The sequence below is a fragment of the Malus domestica genome, chromosome 06 (assembly GCF_042453785.1).
Source record: "Malus domestica chromosome 06, GDT2T_hap1".
Lineage (NCBI taxonomy): Eukaryota > Viridiplantae > Streptophyta > Magnoliopsida > Rosales > Rosaceae > Malus > Malus domestica.
In genome coordinates this window covers 25,171,932-25,193,814 of record NC_091666.1, presented here as the reverse complement: position 1 = coordinate 25,193,814, position 21,883 = coordinate 25,171,932, and the positions used below count along the sequence as shown (strand labels likewise).

The 21,883-nt window shown below is 35.9% G+C and overlaps 1 protein-coding gene and 2 long non-coding RNA genes across 4 annotated transcripts; 1 reads left to right on the top strand and 2 right to left on the bottom strand.

Annotated features, from left to right (window-relative positions):
* Nucleotides 1–8,884: 8,884 nt before the first annotated feature.
* On the bottom strand, nt 8,885–9,617 carry LOC139197202 (uncharacterized). The gene is made up of 2 exons (XR_011582345.1): nt 9,254–9,617; nt 8,885–9,168 (listed from the first exon to the last, which is right to left on the bottom strand). It is a non-coding gene; the product is annotated as an uncharacterized lncRNA (long non-coding RNA).
* A 2,020-nt stretch (nt 9,618–11,637) lies between these two features.
* LOC103437453 (uncharacterized) lies at nt 11,638–19,845 on the top strand. 2 transcript variants are annotated; one of them, XR_011582344.1, is made up of 2 exons: nt 11,638–12,591; nt 19,435–19,845. It is a non-coding gene; the product is annotated as an uncharacterized lncRNA (long non-coding RNA). The 2 variants fall into 2 exon arrangements; XR_011582343.1 differs by lacking the exon at nt 19,435–19,845 and adding an exon at nt 14,501–15,617.
* LOC103437452 (histone H4) lies at nt 16,891–17,560 on the bottom strand. The gene has a single exon (XM_008375920.4). It carries the CDS (start codon nt 17,376–17,378, stop codon nt 17,067–17,069), a length of 312 nt encoding a protein of 103 aa, XP_008374142.1. The 5' UTR covers nt 17,379–17,560; the 3' UTR covers nt 16,891–17,066.
* Nucleotides 19,846–21,883: the final 2,038 nt, after the last annotated feature.

Here is a 21,883-nt window from a genome sequence, read left to right as displayed (position 1 = left end):
CAAGGTAACTCAACGCCAATCGCCGTATACAAATATCGTGCAGATGCTCTCCTATAGAAATCGAAGAAGACCTAGGAACCCTAGAGAGTAATTTTCCTGGAAGACCAGGACTAAACTAAGAAAACTAAAATAAACTAAATTAAATAAAACTCGCCCGAAGCAAACAAAAGGAAAGAACCGAGAAGGGAACCACAATCCAGCACATTCGACCAGTGCGAATGTCGGCTTCCACACACCAAAGACCATAAGAGCAACTGCCAGAAGCACAGTCAGTGCATCCACCGAAGCCATCGGGGAAAGTGACACCACCATGGAACCGAGTTGGCGAACGGGATCCAACCTACCTGTAGCACAGATCTAAAACCCACACCAAGAATACAAGCACCAAATAAAAAAACATCTTGAAAGGGCATGGCCCGGGTCAGGGTATAGGGCATAGATCCATGGAGGACTGCACCTAAAATGGTGGGAGGGAAGCAAGGGAGTGGAGGGGAGGTTGTTAGAGGCCGGGTATGAAGGATCGGGGGTGGGAAGAAACTCGAGTATGGCATGGGTGAAGGATGGATGTGATGGGAAAGAAGGGGGGATTGAGAGGGAGGAAGAGCTATGAGAGGAAGGAGAGAGGCTGCCACTGGCCCCCTGCCATAGCCAGAGGCCGACGGCTACGGGGTTGACGGTTAGGGTTTTTTCTTCTGGTAGAGAACGTTTGGCTATGACAAATGTTGTTTTTCATCATTTTTTAATATTTTCAATTTTGATGAGTCATACTAGTACACGTGTTGGCGTCACAACATGGACAGGTCACCTGTTTAGGAGCAAAGTCCAAGTATATATACAAATTCTTCCAATTTAAAGATAATATTCGACTCAGTTGCCAAAAAAAAAAGATAATATATGACTCCTGTTTTCTCGTGAAGGAATAAAGAGATTCATGAATCGCCCACGATCCACGACCATAAATCAAGTACTAATAGGGAGAGACAGTTGAGCTGAATTCAAGGAACTTACTTTTGTCTAATATTACTTTATCATGTAATAAGCATTATTACATAAAAAAAATTATGAAAATTATGTGACTTTCGTTTCATGTGAGTCTCAAGACTCATTAACTTGGGATGGCACGTTCTAAATTCAATTTATGTCGTCTAGTATTAGTAAATCAGACGATAGTAATTAGAAGCAGACTAATCTTAAAATGATGGACGCTAAAAGCATCTCCTTTGGAGATGCCAAAATGCACATATCAGCTATAACAGTAAAAAAAGACCACACTAATATTCTTAATCCAAACTGTCAAATCCTATGTATCGATGACATGGATTGGCAGTAAAAGAGGTTGCTATCAAATTTGACAGCAGCTTCAAATGTTTTTTTATTAATTATTAAATGTACTTTATTAATTTTTAATTAGTTTAATCATTTATTATAATTAATGTTGAGTTGACTGATTCAATTATCATACTTTTTTCTTCTTTTCAATCTAGGAATGTGAATAGATTGCTGATTAAACTTTAAATGTTCTTTATTAAACTTTAATTAGTTTAATAATTTATTTTATAAATTTAAAAAATAATAATTTAATTTGATATATAGGTTGGAGAACAAAACTTAAAAAAATGTTAAAGTGCCACATAAGCTGTCAAAATTTAAATTTTATGATCAAAATTAGATATCTCCTTTGGAGATGGTCTAATCCACACCCCCAACTAATCCTTTTTTTTTTAGTTCATCGATATTTTTACATTAAGAAGATGGGGAGTTCGGCAAGGTCACATAATAGGTAGTCTAATTTGGTATCAAATTCGTCATCCACGAGAATCAAACTTAAATCTCTTACTTTGAAGTGAAGAGCAATAATAACATATAAATCCTCTTTTAAAAAAATTTAAAAAAAAATTAATGTGGAACGGCACAAAGTGATCTTATCCCCAATAAAATAAGCAATTGTTTGGGAAAATGCCGCATCTGCCTGTCGGCCTCTGCTTTCGACATCAACCAGTTCACCGACCCAACCAATCCGCTCCAACTTATCCTCTTTCATTTGTTTAAGCTATAAGCCAATTCCTATAAATTCCACATTCAGTTGCCTGCAGTCCATCTTCTCTATTTTCCTCAACACAAAATCTTTAAACGTACCCTCTTCCTCCTTTTATCCCATGGATCCCCTCTCTGGTATTAAGATACCCAAATGGCGGAAAACCATAAAAACACTGCTAGTCCTAGTGCATTGCTTCAAGATCTTGGTGGTAGTGGCACTTAGCCATCTAGGGTTCCTGAAACCTCCACTGCAAATGACTGAGTCCATGGAAGAACAGCATAGCCAAAACCCTAACGGTCATATTCTCGTGTTCGACCCTCTGTGCCAGTCGATACTCCCCGTTCCGATCCACGTCTTAACAGCGTATATCAAGAGGCTTCCGGTAGTGGAGTTTGGTCGAGTTTTCGAGAAATACACAAAGCAAGAAGATGAGGAGACAGAATGCAGTATTTGCTTGGAGTGCATTGAGAGAAGCCATGAAGTGAGGGAACAGTGCAACTGCAATCACTTGTTTCACGGGGAGTGTTTAGATGGTTGGTTGAATCAAGAGCAGGTGACCTGTCCTTTGTGCAGAGCTCTGCTGTTTCCGGCCACCAGCGAAAAGACGAGCTGCGGCGGAGGAAATGTATGGACAGTGGACAGGAATGCATACTTTGAATCTTTGATAGGTTAGAACTTAGAACTAGAATTTCACTGTGGGATGAGTAATTTTTTGTAAACTCTTTCCCACAAGCCTCCCAGACTTTTAAATTCATTTTTTCTATATTCAATATTTTGTATAAGATTACTAGTTTTTGCTTTCTTTTTAGGTAACTCAATGGGTAGCCTGTTGTACAGAGTATGACCTAAGTGCATTTAATATTTTGTACAAGATCACTTGTTTTTGCTTTCTTTTTAGGTAACTCAATCGGTTGCCCGTTATGCAGAGGATGATTTAAGTGCAATGTTTAAAATATAGGTATTAGTGCAAATAATGATACGCAAATCTGTATAATTATAAATACATATATTGGTATTTATATCGATATGGATTGTTTTTTTATGAAAATGATCGGATGAAGTTTGAATTGATATGTCAGTTTTAGCTATTTAACAGTTTTAGCTGAAATTATGAGTTTCATTGATATGGGATGTGTAAGGAGATGAAGGTTCCAGATGATGACAAGTGTCAAGAAGTTAAGTAATAAGTTGTTAGGGCTGTTGAAAACAGTTAGCAGAATATACTTAGTGTGTAAGACAAAATGTAATGACTATATATATACTTGTATTGCTACGGTAAGATTCATTCAATACAATTGAGATATTATTCAGTAACAATTTCCTTCTCTTCGAAGTTTTCCTCTTCTCTCTATATGCTTTCTCTCTCTGAAAACACCACTGCAGAAGCTTCATCTTCTGCATGTTTACAAGGTATTTTCGCTAGTTGAGGATTCACTTCTTCGATCCTGCGATCTGTTCTGCTTCCGCGCCCTCTCTCTGACGATTGGTACATGTTTTTCCTTATCTGATTTGATGCTGCCAGTTTCTACTTTTGTGAAATTGTGATATGTGATTTGCTTCTACTAATTGCTCACCATGTGTTTGAAGAAATGTCTGACTAAAAACATTCTCTCTCTGCTCTGAAATTCTTTGTTCCTTATCTCTTGATTTTGATCTCTGCTGCTGTAAATTCCCGATTATGAAGTTTGAAACCCTAATTTTCAAAGATTTTCAAGAAATTCCTCAATTCTTTGAAATTGCGATAGAAATATGGTGACTTCTACTCAATTGCAAATTGTGCAATCTTCGATTACGAATCTCATTCCAAATGTGAATACATTCGTGACTGTGAAGTTAGATGATACGAATTATCTTGTTTGGCACTATCAGTTACAATTGTTACTTGAAAGTCATGGAATTCTTGGATTTGTGGATGGATCTCGTCAATGTCCTACTAGATTTGAGAAAGATTCTGAGCTTGAAGGAGTTGAAACTGATGATTTTCAAATCTGGAAGATGTATGATCGTGCTCTCATGCAACTCATCATTGCAACACTGTCTCCCACTGCTATGTCCTGTATCATTGGCTGTGTGACTTCATATGATATGTGGACCAATTTGAATGATAGATTTTCTACTGTAACCAAGGCTAGTATTTTCCAGATGAAAACTGAGTTGCAGAACATTAAGAAATGAGCTGATTCTATTTCTCAATATCTTCAACGCATCAAAGATGCTAGAGATCATTTGTCAGCTGCTGGTGTTACTTTTGAAGATGATGATGTAGTTATTTTAGCCCTCAAAGGTTTACCAGCTAAATATAACACTTTTAGAACTGTTATTCAAGGTAGAGATAATGTCATCTCCCTAAAAGAATTCAGAGCGCAACTATTGGCAAAACAAGCAACTATTGAAAGTAGTACGCTTTCTGAGAATTTTGCAACTGCTATGCTTGCTCACAGCCATAATGGAAAAGGAAAAACTTTAATGCTTGGCGATAATGTACCTGGTAGCTATTCTGGAGGATCATCTCAGTCTCCGGCTTACAATTCTAGCCCTTCTAATGGTTCTCACTCTGACAGTTTGTCACATCACCATGGAGGCTTTACTGGTTCATCTGGTGCCTCTAATTACAATGGAGGCTTTCCTACTTCTGGTTTTCGTGAAATAGGAAGTGGACGAAACAATTTTCATTCTAACAACCGATTCAATGGTGCTGGAATTCTTGGTTCACCAAAGCCTCATGTCTCTACCTATCCCGAGCATGGTTTTGATAATCTTGTGTGTCAAATCTATAACAAGAAGGGCCACCTAGCTTCATATTGTTTTCAAAGGCTATCTAGTCCCATTTCTTCATCCTCCAAAGTTCAATGCCAGATTTGTTGGAAGTTTGGTCACACAGCTATCCAGTGTTATCATAGGGCAAATTTCTCTTACAAAGGGAGACCACATTCACCTAATCTTACTGACATGCATACAACTTATCAGCCTTCTGCACCTCAGGAGTCTTTTTGGGTGGCTGACACAGGTGCTACTTCACACCTGACCTCAGATATTGCTGCTCTCAATATGGCATAACCATATCCAGGCAATGAAACAATCACTACAACAAGTGGTGCAGGTTTGAAAATATCTCATATTGGTTCCACTACCTTAAAAACTCCTCGTTATGCATTTGAGTTGAAGAAAATATTGCATGTGCCTCATTTGTCTCAACATCTATTATCCATATATAGCTTGTGTAAAGACAACAAATGCAGGTTCATTTGTGATGAATTCTGTTTTTGGATTCAGGACAAGCTCACAGGGACAATCCTCCTCCAGAGACTGTGTAGAGATGATCTTTACCCTATACCTTTCCATATTCCACATCATCTAGTTTCTCAAGCACAAAAGCACACTGCATCATTCAAGCAACAAGTATGCTATCTTGGACATCAAGTCAAAATAAATTTGTGGCACAAACGATTAGGGCATCCATCCAACATTGTTGTTTCTACAATGTTAAGTCAATCTAAAATCCCTACATCGGTTGATAATGTGTCTTCTGTTTGTACCTATTGTCTCGAAGGCAAGTTAACCAAACTACCATTTGTGTTTCCTGCACATAAAGTTGTACAACCCTTAGAAGTGATAAATAGTGATGTTTGGGGGCCTTCTTTTACTGTCTCAGTTGAAGGTTACAAATACTATGTAAGCTTTGTCGATGAATGTACCAGGTTTACTTGGATCTTCTCATTAATAAATAAAAGTGAAGTTTACAATGTATTTGTTCACTTTTATAATTTCTTAATTACCCAATTCTCTGCCAACATGAAAGTTTTTCAAAGTGATGGTGGTGGTGAGTATACAAGCCATAGATTTACACAGTTTTTACTTGAAAAAGGTGTCATTCATCATAAGTCATGTCCCTATACCCCAGAGCAGAATGGTCTAGCTGAAAGAAAGCATAGACACATTCTTGAGACAGCTATTAGCCTTTTACAAACTGCAGCATTACCATCCAAGTATTGTTTTCATGCTTGTGCCATTTCTGTGTATTTGATCAATAGGATGCCTTGTCAAACTTTAAAGATGTCATCTCCTTTTTATTGTTTGTTTGGTACTCTACCAACACTCTCTCATCTTAGAGTGTTTGGTTGTGCCTGTTTTCCATTATTAAAACCCTACAATTTTTCCAAGCTACAACCCAAAATCGCACAATGTGTTTTTATAGGGTATGCAGGCCAATATAAGGGTTACCTATGTCTTAATACAGTTTCTGGAAAAAAATCTTGTTTCAAGGCATGTATTGTTTAATGAGGAACGTTTTCCTTATTCTTCTATCACTCAATCTTTTGCTACATCTTCATCATATAAATCATCATCATCATCTGCACTACACACTCCACCTTTGGTCACTTCACAGAATGTCACAGTTTCATCACTTCCCATTTCATCTTCTCCTTTACCCTCTCGAGCCATAGAGTCATCCACTATTGCACCCCCTAATGCCTCAGAGTGTTCCTATACGCATATTCCTTGAGCTCCAGAGTCTTGTCCTACCTCATTATCAACCCCTGCATTATCTATACCGTCTGCTGTCCCTTGTGATCTAGATTTTCACATTGAAAATCTGCAAGTTGTCTTTCCTTTTCCTACTGTGAATCTGCACCATATGCAAACTAGGTCCAAAAGTGGGATAAGTAAAAAGAAGGCTTTCTCTACAAGTGTTCAGTCCTCTGTTTATGTTATCGAACCTACAACTTTTAAGGCAGCTAATAAACTTTCTGAATGGAAGGTTGCTATGCAAAAAGAAACAGATGCTTTACATGCTCAAAATACCTGGACATTGGTTCCAATGCCTCCAAATAAGAATTTAGTGGGTTGCAAGTGGGTGTATAGACTCAAAAGGCATCCAGATGGTTCCATAGCCAGATACAAGGCTCGCTTAGTAGCCAAAGGTTATAGTCAAGAAAAGGGTATTGATTATAATGAGACTTTCAGTCCGGTTGTCAAACCTACTACAGTTAGCTTAATTTAGCTTTGGCTGCACGGTTTAAATGGTCATTAAGGTAGTTGGATGTTAAAAATGCGTTCTTACATGGTGATCTTCATGAAGAAGTCTATATGTCTCAGCCACAGAGGTTTCAGAGTACTAATCATCCTTTTCGTTATGTTTGTAAGCTCAGCAAGTCTTTGTATGGTTTGAAACAAGCTCCTCGAGCTTGGAATGAGAAATTCACTAGCTATTTGCCTGGATTGGGGTTTCAATCTTCACTTGCAGATCCTTCATTATTTGTTCAACATTCCTCTCGTGGCACTATGGTTCTTTTGCTATATGTGGATGATATCATCCTTACAGGGAGTTCTTCTGAGTTAATTGATGCAGTTATTACAGACTTGACAAAGGCATTTGATATGAAGGATCTAGGCCAATTGAACTATTTTTTGGGATTGGAAATCAATTACTTGTCTACAGGACTATTTGTTTCTCAAACTAGGTATATCAGGGATCTCCTTCATAAGGTTGATTTACAAGACTCTAAACCATGTGCTACTCCTTGTTTACCCTATCACAGGTTACTTAAATCTGAAGGTACTCCTTATCACAGTCCTGAACAATACCGCAGTATAGTCGATGCTTTGCAGTATTTAACTTTCACTAGGCCAGACATTGCTTTCTCAGTAAATCAGTGCTGTCAATTTATGCATAATCCTATGGATTCTCATTTTGTGGTTTTCAAGAGGATCTTAAGGTATCTTAGTGGCACTTTGGATTATGGTCTTCATTTTCAATCTGGAAAACTGCAATTGCAAGCTTATTGTGATGCTGACTGGGCTGGTGATCCCAATGATAGGAGATCTACATCTGGACACATTGTTTTTTTTTTGTTTTAGTCCCATCTCTTGGGCTTCCAAGAAGCAACATACGGTCTCTAAGTCTTCCACAAAGGCAGAATATCGAGCTCTTGCCATTGTTGCAGCTGAGTTGGCATGGATTAGGCAACTGCTGCGTGATTTGCATATCCCTCTTGGTGTTGCTCCAGTGATATATTGTGATAATATATCGGGTATTGCTCTTTCCTCTAATCCAGTGTTTCATTCCCGAGAGAAACATATAGAAATAGATTATCATTTTGTTAGAGAGAGGATTATTCGAGGAGACCTCAATGTTCAACATGTTTCTTCCAATGAGCAGTTTGCAGACATCTTCACCAAGGGCTTGTCTACTTCCTTATTTCATCACCATTGTTCCAATCTTATGCTTGGATCCTCCAAGCATATGATTAAGGGGGAATGTAAGGAGATGAAGGTTCCAAATGATGACAAGTGTCAAGAAGTTAAGTAATAAGTTGTTAGGGCTGTTGAAAACAATTAGCAGAATATACTTAGTGTGTAAGACAAAATGTAATGACTATATATATACTTGTATTGCTACTGTAAGATTCATTCAATACAATTGAGATATTATTCAGTAACAGTTTCCTTCTCTTCGAAGTTTTCCTCTTCTCTCTATATGCTTTCTCTCTCTGAAAACACCATTGCAGAAGCTTCATCTTCTGCATCTTTACAGGATGAAGTTTAGACTTTACTCATCTTTCCATATATTTTTCTAATTTATCAGATAATTCTACGAAAATATTAACCGTATTTAAGAAATTTTGAACACTATCTAAATGAAATAAGTTTATTGTTATGCACGTCTTGAATAACTAATATGAAGTATGTCATTGTGTATGTCATTATGTATAGACTTTTAGCATGTCACCATTATATTCGACTTCATTCTCTCTTTTCATATACGGAATTTTAGTATGCCACTGTTTATTAGTTGCAGGAACTGTCACGATAATAAATTAATAATAAATTCGTTTTATGAAAGTCTCAGTTAATACGACATGAACAGTTAAGATTAAATTTAACTTGAAGATGTCACTTAGTACTACAGTCTAATAATATTTCTCTTCATTGGTAAGTGAGAGGTCTTAGAGCAAGTCCAGTGCGTGCTGGAGCCCGAGGGACAATCGCGGGAACAGAGCCAGACAGCCCAAGCAATCAAGCCCATCGTGTGCCAGCCCGAGGGAGAGGCCTGGCACGAGTTGCCAACCTGAAGGCAACGTTTTATTGCCAGAAAATAGCCTGCAAGGGCTAGGTTTCTTCGCCGGATTCTGGAATGGGGAAAAACAGTATGCATGCATGTCAAACCTTAGTAATTTCCAACTAATTTTCACATGCAAAGAGGCATTTAAGTACCTGGAATGGATTCAAACTGAGTAAGAGCTCCAAACCCACAAATTTGTCGGAGTTTACTCTGAGGAGGTGACCAAAAACTGGGCAAGCTTTCAGAGAAATTGCAGGGGGTTAAACCTATGGTTTCAAACTGGAAAAACACCACAAATCTTGTCCCAAGCAACATTAGTTAAGACATAATGAAACAAGATTTGCATAGAGAACCTCACATGGGTTCGAGTTTCAAATCTTAAAGCTCTCGGCTTCAATGGTGGTTTACACCGTGATGGTCCAATGACGCATGCAATTGTATAGTTAGGATCCTTTAGTCCCAAAGAATAAGGTTTCATGATTTTGAAGTTTGATTTGTTTAGAGAGAGAGAGAGAGAGATAGGAATTTTAGAAAAATGGAGAGAAGTGAGAAAGATGAGTGGAAAGAGAGATAGTGACGTGAGTGAGTGGAGAGTGCACAGGAAATTCCAAGCAAGTTGCAAAAAGTATTATTATTTTATTTACCTATTGTCAGTGCTATACAAGTATAGGAATTGAGATGCAAAAGACAATTACTGTTCATTAAGGGCAATTATTGTCCACTAGGTGGATTAAATATTGGATAGCCCTAGGGGCCTTTCCCACGGTGGAATTGCTATTAGGTTCGATTCTCGCTAAAGACGAGTTTGAATCACATTATTATTACTTTATTGTAAAACTAAGCTCATTTATTTCTCTTAGTATAGATAATATCTATTGTTAAAAAAATAAAAAAAATAAAAATAAAAGATGAAATTCCAATGGCTTTTGGGTGCAATAGGGGTCGGAAATGAAAAAGAGTCCCCACCGTAATGAAATATCTGTACAAAGTCTGACACACTCTAGATCGTTGGATTCAACCACTTTGAACGGTTGAGATGGCGTTTTATTTTGCATTTATTTTGTTATCCTATAACACTGATGTGTCTTTCTTGGGAATCTGGGATATTAAATTTCTTCAAATAAATATCTGGCCCGGTCACAAAGAGAAATAGTGGGACCAAAAAGTACATCCTGTACCTGTCATTAAATTTCTTCAAATAATATTAGGTACGTATTTCACCTCCTAAAACCCTATTATCTAAGGCGTTGGTTGTTGTAACTTACGCTTACTTGTCATTAATAAAAATAAGTAAATTAATAATAATTCAGTTATTAATAATTATATTATTTAACTTATAAAATTTAGTCTTATTAATAATATCCGAGATAGAAATATAAACATGTACAATGTTGTAGGTAAGTAATTTAAATATAATGGGAAAATTCAGTTTATATATAATGAGAAAAATCAAAAACTCAAAAGTCCAGCCCAATAAATAAACAAACAAAAACTAAACCCTAATTCTTATCGTCCAAATGTAGAAAAAGCAACATTTACCGTTGTTGTTAATCATCACAAAGTGACTTACTGATTGAAAATGTATTATAGATTCGTATTTTACACGATACATCTCAAATTTGTCTTTTAGTGTTGCGATATTACATAATAATAACACAGGACAAACTAAAATGTTTCTGTGGATCTTTGACCTTTGAAAAAAATATGATGTTGTTTGGAGAACGCACATCAGCACATGGCATCGGTTTGTTCTCATTAGGCGGATAATATTCCATGGCTTTTATGTCACCTTTTAAAGCAAATAATTCAACAAGTTGGTTCTGACTTCTTCGGAAAATGAACCACTTGAACCTGCTGTTTTGGCTTTTAATTTAAACAAAAGCTAGAAAAGTCAAGTGCAGTGAAAATTAATGAAAATGATTCGAAAATTTAAGTTTTAACAATAAAGATAAAATAAAAGGTAAAATAAATAGTATCATGTTTGACTTTTTAAAGTAAAAATATGATTTTTTTTGTTAAAGTGAACAGTACCGCGAACTTTTCGTTAAAACTCCCTTAAAATAATCCCAAGAGAAATGCTAACTCTTTTTTTATTTTTTTTATTATTTACAATTCTTAAGATGTATTTTTCGTTGGATTTGGATCCCATTCCCATTCAAGTTGTACGGAATGAGGATTCTAAAAATTCTCACATCTTAAAAATTCTTATAGTTTAATTGTTTATCGTATATTATGCGATCAAAAATTATATTAAATTTATTTAAAATTAAATATAATTAATATCTAACTAAAAATGATCACATAATACAAGATAAACGTTTATAATTTAAATATTTCTAAAATCCGCACAAAAGATCCTAATCCGTTTTCGTTGGGTTCATCATCCTTGCTAGTTGCATTCCCACCCACCAAAGGCGACTAATATGACACGTAAATTTCATGTGGGCCAGTAATGTCTCATGATGTGACTTCCTGTCTTTTTATTTGAAAATTAAAACTTTTTGCTTAGTGTTAGTATAAAATTAGCTATTTCTAAACAAAACGTCTGAGTTTGTAATGTTTTAGATTAGTATATATTTTTTGTTGTAATTATTTTAATCTGAATTTGTCTCTCGTGCTTTCGATCGCTAAATTGACAATCGTTTTAGAAATATTCACTCGAGTAAGTTTGGCATGAACATGCATTCGCATGATATAGGTTTATGTTCAATGGGCTGTTTAACTTTTAAGTTTAACAATTGAGATACGGGCTTTACATGTTAATTAATTTGCTACGAGTTCGTTTAGCTTAATTAGAGGCCCACATATTAATATCAGATGCCATTTGATTAGTTGTTTTAATCAATTAGGTTGACGAGTCTGATCTTTCCGGTTCTTTGGCCACCTGATTGATGTCTTTAATCTAACAGACACATATTTATAGGTTCATCAGGTTAGGTTTCATGGTGGCGCCGCTTATGCATGAGTTGAGTTTTAGGCTGCTGCATATATCAGAACAGTTTTTCTTGAGTTTTAGTTGCTGCCACACTTCCATTGTTTAAGTCAAAAAACAGAATAAAGGTTTCTGCTATTTTCGAAAAGAACTGCAGCCACTATTTTTCGTCAGAATAAGGTCTTGCAATTTGTGTTGTTAGCATGCGTTGAATTCGTTGGTTTCGTTTTTCACAGAAGAAAATGATTTTGATTCTACTGCTTTGGATTTTTGACAGCATGTATTTTTAAGAGAAAATAATACTTTTTATGTTGTTTTGTTCGTGTTTTAATTAGAAATCAATTATGAAAATGTGCCTTGTGATTTTCATAATTGATTGATTTTTAAAATCATTTTATTTCATGCATGATCGCGGTAGTATCCTGCAAAATTCGAGGAGAAGGTGATTGACGGCCATGTTAGTGTCGTGTAACTTCCATTTGAAGGCTGAAGGAGATCGAGTAGCAAAGCGCGGAGACAAAACCGCCTACTAGTATGCATGTCGAGTTGATGAGTTTTGTAAGTCTTTCTGTACTCATTTCTCTTAGTGTTTATTCTGGCTTGGGAGCCTGAGGATTTTCCCAGTAGTGGGGTTTGCCTCGTTAAATCCTACATCATGTGTGCACATTTTATTTATTGTTTTAATTGCATATGAGTATAATAGTTTGATATGTGATGTGTATGTGGATTTAATTTACGAACTGAAAATTAAATTGAACATTGAATTGGATTTTTAAATTAGAACCTAATCACTCCCCCTCTAGGTTAAACTAGTACCATCCTAGAACTTTCACATAGGTTTATAAGAGATTAGATACTTTTGCCCCGCCAATTCATTGGAGAAATATCCCAATTTCCTTCATACCAAGAGTAGAAATCTTTGGTTAATATATTGAGGAGATATTTTTGTATGTACCACGAACAAAAACAACTACACCTGTTATAATATGAGAAAATATATTTTACAGTGTTCGTCTATTTATTTTATAACACATTTTGTACAACTTATGTTCTCATTATAGAAAAAATTCCCTCGGCAAAGATGGATGAGAAATAAAGGAAAATGATTTCCACACGTTTATTGTCACATCTCGGCCCGGGCCCCCACCACATTTCGGGTTCGACTCCACCATAACACGATATTGACCACTCCATTATTTTGTTTCTGGGAACTCAAGCGAGAACTTCTCAGTTGGTCACCCATCATGGGATTGCTCTCGCGCGAACTCACTTAACTTCGGAGTTCCGATGGAACCCGAAGCCAATGAGCTCCCAAAAAGTCTCGTGTTAGGTAGAGATGAGAATATACATATAAGGCTTATAGGATCCTCACCCATGGGCGATGTGGGATGTAACAATCCACCTCCCTTGGGGGCCCGACGTCCTCGTCCGCACACTTTCGGCCAAAGATTGACTCTGATACCAAATTGTCACATCCCAGCCCGGGCCCCCACCACATCCTGGCTCGACTCCACCGTAGCACGATATTGTCCGCTTTGGGCCCAGACCACGCCCTCACGGTTTTGTTTCTGAGAACTCACACGAGAACTTCCCAGTGGGTCATCCATCATGGGATTGCTCTCGCGCAAACTCGCTTAACTTCGGAATTCCGATGAAACCCGAAGCCAATGAGCTCTCCAAAGGCCTCATGCTAGGTAGAGATGGGAATATACATATAAGGCTTACAGAATCCTCACCCCTTGACGATGTGGGATGTAACATTTATTTCAACTTGTCACACACTTATCTTTGTTTTTTGTCATCAAACTGAAAAGAAAAAAAAATCAAATATAAATAACAATCAAGATTAAATAAAAGTGTGTAAGTGTGTAATTATCATTTCCCATAATAAAATGTTGGGCTTAATTGGATTGTTAGTCTCTATGGTAATAGGATTGTCAGAAGATAGACCTGTGGTAAAAAAAATAAGAAATTAAGCGCTTGTGGCGAAGTTTTTTAGGATTTAAGCGCAAAATTGAAAATTTCGTCAATTCTTTGTTTTTTATTAGCACGTAAGTCACACATGTGAGGCTAAAATGGAACTCTCCCTTAATTGTTAGCACGTGAGGCTGACTTTATTATTTTAGCCTCGCGTGTGAACCTCTTACGCTAACAATTAATTGATAGTTAATGAAATTTTTAAATCTTTTATCTAAATCCTAACAAATTTTACTGCAGGACTTAAATCCTAATTTCTTTACTATCTCTCGATGACCGTATCATCACATGAACGATTAATCCAATCAAGCCTATAAAATGTGGGATGTGCTATCCACATCCCATTGTACTTTTCACACACCTATTAATAATTTTTGTTCATTAATCTTTTTCAATTTATCCGATCCGACAGTCGAAAATTAAAAAATGTATGAGAAATAAAATGATGTAGGTGGATTTCACATCCCTAAAATGTTGTTGCAACTTGCAGATTGAAAAGTCAAAAGCCAAGTCCAAATCCTTTTAAAATACAATAAAAGCCGCTTTATTCCACCTGGGGCCAGTGGCAAGAGTAGAAAGGCCAACTGCCGTCCAATGTAGAATAGTTAACCAACAGTGACAGGTCCGCTGAATTGAAACCCGTAGGACTAGGATTGCCTGTATCGTTCTTATCCAATACTCAATGCGTCCGACATCCGGCTCTACTTATACTTTTTGCCCATCCTGCTCACCCAATCCAATCCAATCCAATCCAATCCGGCAGGAACCCACAGTACTGTATATTTATCCATCTGCTTTCTTTTCTTGCAACACAAACACCTCCAAATCCAATCCCATCCCCTCTAATCCCCCCATGGATTTCTCCTGTGTTGGTATTAACTTCCCCAAATGGCGCAAAAGCCTTCAAAACCTGCTAATCTTTGCACACTGCTTAAAGATCGTACTGATAGTGGCGCTTAGCCATCTGGGACTGCTCAAACCTGCAGTACAGATCTCTGAGCCAACTGCTGACTCCATGGACCACCATCCGAATCCGACCAATTCGATACTGGCGATCGATCCCCTGTGCCCGTCGATAGTCCCGGTCCCTATCCACGTTCTAACAGAATACATCAAGAGGCGGCTCCCGGTGGTGGAATTTAGTCAGGTTTTCGAAAAATACACAAAACTTGGACATCAAGATACTGCTTGCAGTATATGCTTGGAGTGCATAGAGAGGGGCCATGAGGTGAGGGAGCAGTCTAACTGCGATCATTTGTTTCACAGGGAGTGTCTGGATAGTTGGGTCAATCGGGGCCATGTGACCTGCCCCTTGTGCCGAGCTACGCTGTTTCCGGCCAAGAGCAAAACTGCGAGCTGCGGCGGAGGAAATTTAGGGACGACGGAGAGGGGTGATGCCTACTTTGATAGGTTGGAATTCATTGTGAGATGAGTAGTTTTTATGAACTCTTTCCCACAAGCCGCGGAATGTGTATAGTAGTAATATTTCTTTGAACATTTCTACAAAATTACTAGTAGTTAACTTATGGAAATTACCAATTCAATTACTTGATGTATACATATTTGTTGTTTAAAATGCTGGAAGGATCATAAAATTCTATGCCTAATATCTGAATGATTTAATTAGCATGTTAAAACCAACTGGCATTACTTCATTTATGATATGAACCTCTGTGAAACCAACCAACAAACACCTTGCCTGCAATAAAAAAAATGGGTTCAAATTAATTTTTTTTTCTTTGGACATTTCTCACTCTGGTTAGAAAATGTTTTTATAAGACAAAGTTCAGGGAAAAACATTTAGAAAAACACCGAGAAAGGTTTGAAAAGAGACTTTTCAAAAACAAAAAAAATGAGAGTACTTGAAGCTTATGGAGTACATAGAACAAAACCGAGCCCAATAATTTTCTAAATGTTTCGAGCTGGTCGTTGCTTGACTGTGGCAACGGATAGGGTAAAACTACCCATAATTTCTCTAGACCCGAAAAGAGTATATAATCGTAGCTTGCCACCAATTGTTTTTTTTCTTAAAGAGTAAAAAATACAACCAACCCTACTAAATAAAATAAAACTTTGTTGTTGTTGAACATTTCTTACACTAGTTTTTATTTCATCCGTTAAGCATCTTAAGAAATTACCAATTGGATTAATTATTTTTAATTCTAAGTCTCATCTCAATGAATTAGACATAAATTATTGACTCTCTCAGACATAACAACAAACACCTTGCCTACAACAAAAAATGGGTGCACCTATAGGCGAAGCCACTAAGGGACCAGAGTGGTCCCAGACCCATCCTAACCATTGTGTAAGAAATTTTAACAGTTGTAAGCTTGCAATTGTAGAACCGTAAGACAAAGAATAAAATGAATTGTTTTCATGAAGAAGTTAAGCCGAAAGACATGGTATCTTATATTTTTCTAACAGTTTTATTTGTTTTGTTTTTGTGGATTAGTAAATTTTTCTAACAGTTTTATTTGTTTTGTTTTTGTGGATTAGTAAAACTCAAGAATGAGGTTTTAAAATCAACTTTAATGTTATTTCTAAATCTACCTAATCAACTATTATTTGCACCATACCTTCTATTAAAATATTCAAACCAAATTTCTTTGTATTTTCTTCTCATAATTTCAATTTTTTTTATTGGTTACCTTGCCCTCTACCTCCTACTCTTGTATTATACACCTCCTTTGATTCTCTTTATTAAATTTAATAGGTACTTTAATTTTGTGAAGATCACTTCAATTGCTCATGCTATGAGTTCAAAAAACTTTTCAATACATATATAAAAAACCCTTCCTCACAAAGAATTCTAACTCCGTCATTGGGTGCACAACAAAACCAATCCAACAATTCAGTAATCCAAATTGTGCACAATAATTCTCTAAGTAATACATCTTCATTGATGGCATTGGAAGTGGAAAGGATCCGATTGGAATTACATATTCAAATCGATCTTAGGCATTCAAAATTAACAAGCAAATTCATCAGATCATAACAAGTTTTACAAAAAGCCCCAAATTTAACCAGAAGGATTCGATTCAAAACATCTTGAATTAACCTCCGAAACCATAAAGGGTTCGTCCCTGCCTCTTTAGAGCGTAGACAACATCCATGGCGGTCACCGTCTTCCTCCTGGCATGCTCGGTGTACGTCACAGCGTCACGAATGACGTTCTCCAAGAAGATCTTGAGAACCCCTCTGGTTTCTTCATATATGAGGCCGCTTATGCGCTTCACACCTCCTCTGCGAGCGAGCCTTCGTATGGCGGGCTTGGTGATCCCCTGGATGTTGTCCCTCAGCACCTTCCTGTGCCTCTTGGCTCCGCCCTTACCCAGCCCCTTTCCTCCCTTTCCTCTCCCTGTCATTTTCCCGGAAAATTTAAATTTTCTGACTTCCCAAACAAATTTGTTGTGAAAGTTGAAGTGAATCTGTTGAATGAAAAATTGACTAGGAAGGGGAGGTTTATAGTGGGGAGCGGAATCGAGCGATCTCTGAATTTTTGGCGTTGCCGCCTCAGCTGAGCTTTGTGCGCGGATTTTCCTTTTCTTTTTTTTTTAACTGGCGCCGTTGGATCGAAATTTATCGACGGCTGGCCAGGTCGATCCTCGTGAATGAAATTGTACTAACTGAATAGTTTATTATGGGCCATCTAACGGCTGAAATAAGATATTGAAAGAGTACTTGGATCGTGCAGATACGGTTTCGCCACTGCCGCTGTTTTTTTTTTTCTTCTTCATTTTAATCATAAATAGGGTAAATATGATCCCATTTAAGTATGAGTTTTTATCGTTTATAGCTAAAATTTAGTCTTTACTTTCAAAAATATCAATCTTTATAATATCTTTCAAATATAGCAGAAAATCAGCTTGAACAGACCTAAATACCCTTAAAATAAAACCAATTTACAAAAGCTAAAACATGTTTGATCTTCTGTGTTTGTTCAAAGATGGAGACTAGAACTAAATAAAATGAAAATAGACAGAGACTGCAGAGGGAGCACCTCTACAAGTTCCACCGGTATATACTTGAGTTAATAGGATAGCAATTATAAGAGGATTAACGTCTATAATTTTTTCAGTTCCATATAAAAAAAAATTTTGGTTCCATACACTTATGAGTTCGTATATATTAGCGTTAGTTTCTTGCAATTAGGTTTTAACTTTTAAGATATACTATGTCTTTTTTTTAGTTAAAATTTGTCTTTTCAATTTGATTGGTATTATTTCGTTATTGAATTTCAATTTTTTGTGAGGGAATCATAGTGGTTGTTTGGCCTTAGTATCTACAATATAATAAAGTATTATTATTTTGTAAAATTGTTTTAACCGAAAATGATGGAAGTTCCCATCAGGCTACCTGCAAATTAGAAAGAAACCGAATTAGATTTTGGTGTATATGTTTAAAGTTGTTGAAATAGGGCTCGGCTTGAAGACTTGGTTTATTGTACAGAGGAAGAAGATGAAGAAGGGATGGCGAGGGAGCATCCCAATAACACGAGTTTTAATTTTATGGGTATTAGGTCATTTCAATCAGATTTTTTGCTATATTTAAAAGAATTTATAAAAACTGACATTTGTGAATTTAGAGAGTAAATTTTGGTTGGAATTGATAAATACTCTTTAAGTACTGTATGCTTCATATATTACTTTTTAAATTTTCACAACGTCATACATTAAAATTTAATTAAAATATCGTACATTTGTTACAAATTTGTTAAAGAAATCGTTTACATGATGATGTAACAAGACAAAAATAAGTTAAAAATAATTATTTAAAGTAATTATTTAATATAATAGGCCCCACATCCTTCTTCTCTAGCCAAACTTACACCATCTCCAACTGAGGATTAGGCCAAAGGGCTCGTGGGCCTCACGGAATCTGAAAGGGCCAAAGGTTGGCCCAAATGAGCCGGCCAGTCAGCACCGGGCTGGGCAAAAAAACTCACCATTCCTGTCGATTATATCTGACAAGAATTCTAAGCCAAAATTCAAATGCAACAGCTAGCTGATGTTAGCTAGCCGTTATTTTTGAATTTTGTTTTTTTACAGTTTTAATTTTTATGTTTTTTTTTTACAAATTTTTTTTCCTATAACTTCATTTTTTAAATTCTATTTTTTCCTATAACTTCCTAAGCCACTATACAACATTAAATTAAATTAAGTAACATGAAACAACATTAAGCAATATGAAACAACATTAAATTCTCATTTTTCCTACAAATTTAAGTTGTTGTAGTTTTTAAATTTAATTTGTAGTTTTTAAATTTAAGTTGTAGTTTTTAAACATAAGTTTGTAGTTTTAAAATTTAAGTTGTTGTAGTTTTTAAACATAAGTTTGTAGTTTTTAAATTTAAGTTGTAGTTTTTAAATTTAAATAATAAATTATGTTTGGCCCTTGATTGGATATGATTTTTTGTGGCAGGGCTAAAACAAGTCATATGGCCCTTTGGCCCTCGGTTGGAGATGGAGGCAAATATGGTAATGTACTATTCATTAAATATTAATATCTTTGAGGTCTAGAGGGCTAAAACAAGCCATCTGGCCCTCGTTCGGTTGGAGACCACACCTTGCAACCCAACTTCTCAAATTCGTCGCATGACCTCTCTCAATCCTATCCTACCCCCTCCATTTTCCACAAGCCGCCCAATGGGGTAAACTTCTGGCAAGATAACGACACGCCGTTGAGTTTCAAAACGCCATTAGACAGGGTGATGTTGATCGAAAGCCTCACCTGATTAGTCCTCAAAAACAACTTATTTAACATATGTTTAGCGGATGTAATTACAACTTGTATGACATTACAAAATTTAAAAGATGATGTATTAAGTTCTAATTGTACACTAACTTCAGGGTGAAAAATGCAATTTATCCTAATTTTTCTTAAGGGTAAACTGCCTATGCCCCCAAACTATTACAAGATTGTTGTTAAACACCCCCCCCCCAAAAAAACAAAAAAACTACTTTTTTTGCTGATTTTCTCCCTTAACTAGTACGAAACAGCCAATTACTCCCCTATTGCTAGATTTTAGAGAATTTTATCCAAAAATTTGTTAAGTGGTGTAAAAGTAACTTATGTGGATGGTGAAGAACCTTCTGAAGCACAAGTTGACATTGATGAATAGCAGATATGAACAACGCAAATATGCCAGTGCCTAAATTCATGGATTTAGTGAGATAGAAAGACAAGTTTGTCCTCATGCCTTTCACATGTCACCACTTAAAATGAAATTTGGATCAAATTCTTTCAAATCTAACGGTAAAGGTTATTAGCAATCCTATAATAATTCAATCTGTTTTTATTGGAGGATTGTCTAATATTGATTCAATTTGAATTGTTGGAAGAGAGATCCAAATTCAGATGCATAGAGGGAGCACAACTCCTCTAATTAATTGGTTGATGACAATGCTATTATGTTCCCGCACTAGAAATTTTTTGCTCAAAACTTTAAATAAGTTGCTTGATCTACTACCCCAGCCCTTAATTTTGTCAAGTTGAACAGTAGGGCACACACGTTCGGTGATGTGCGAGTCAACCTTGAATGCAATTGCTAAGCATAATCTTTTAGGACTCAGTAAAAAAAATGAACTTTAACGAAAAGCTCTCGATACTGTTTATTTTAATGAAAAACTATATTTTTACACTAAAAAGTTAATTATGGTACTATTTACTTTATCGTTTGTTTTGTCCTTATCATTAAAATTCAAAATTTTCAAAATTTTTTTTATTAGTTTTTCTTAAAAACAAAAGCACAAATAGATTTTTTTGGCACAAAACATTTTTTTTTTTTTATTAAAGTACGAACTTTGCGTCGATAATGTCGATAATGCATTTGAGATAACATCGATATGTTTTGATGTTGACCTGCTTTCTACCTATGGTCTAAAATATCTATAATATCCCGATATTTTTATCGAAATTTCCGTGTTTTTGGACTACCGATATTTCCGATATCATCGATATTTTAGACTTTGCTAAATCACTCATGTATCTTACCATGCAATGTATAAAGTGTAAAATATTGTATTAATTCATTATATATAAATGATTATGGTGTGTTTAAACTTCTTTCATTAATTACTACATATTTTCTACACTCACAATGTTTGCCAGCTCGCTATATACTTAAATCAGTTATATCTATCATGCAATGCATTTCCTTCTAATTTTTTGTGATAAACTAATAGATAATTGACTAAATAAACATTCTGCAAAGTTTCAATAAAAATTTTCAAGTTTTTATTACAATTTCCGTGGTTTTTATTCAATTTTTATCGATATCGATAATATCCCAATATTTCCATCGAAATTTCTGTGTTTTTAAACTATCGATATTTCCAATATCATCGATATTTTATACCTTGTTTCTACCAAACGCCGAAAATGTCAATAAGCTATTGGACTGCCTTTTTTTTTTTTTTTTTGAGAGGGCTGCCGTGAGATTCTTCTTCCCACAAAGTTTTCAGTGGCGCTTCTGCCTTTCATTAGTGGGCCTCCTATTCTTTTTCATGAAAAGATATGACTGTTTTGGGATGGAAGGCGTTTCTGTAGAAGGCCCCATAATGTTTGAAAAAGAAAGCATGATGGAAACATGGAAAAAGGAGCGGCGAGGATCCTTTTCATGGGGATCCGATGATCATGACCGTTTATCATATATCATGTAATAAAAAATTATTTAAAATTTAAAATTTAAAATTAAATATAAATAGTATCTAACGAAAACTGACTGCACGATATACGATGAACGGTCACGATGGATCCTTTTCCAAAAACATGAGTAAGTGTGACGGAAAAAGTCTATCTTATCACCAGTTATATACAATTATATGTCAATTTCTTTTATTGCGTATTTTTATATTAGCACAAGTTTTAT

Coding starts and splice junctions, on each gene's coding strand:
- LOC103437452 (XM_008375920.4), bottom strand. CDS start 17,378: ATGACAGGGAGAGGAAAGGGAGGAAAGGGGCTGGGTAAGGGCGGAGCC.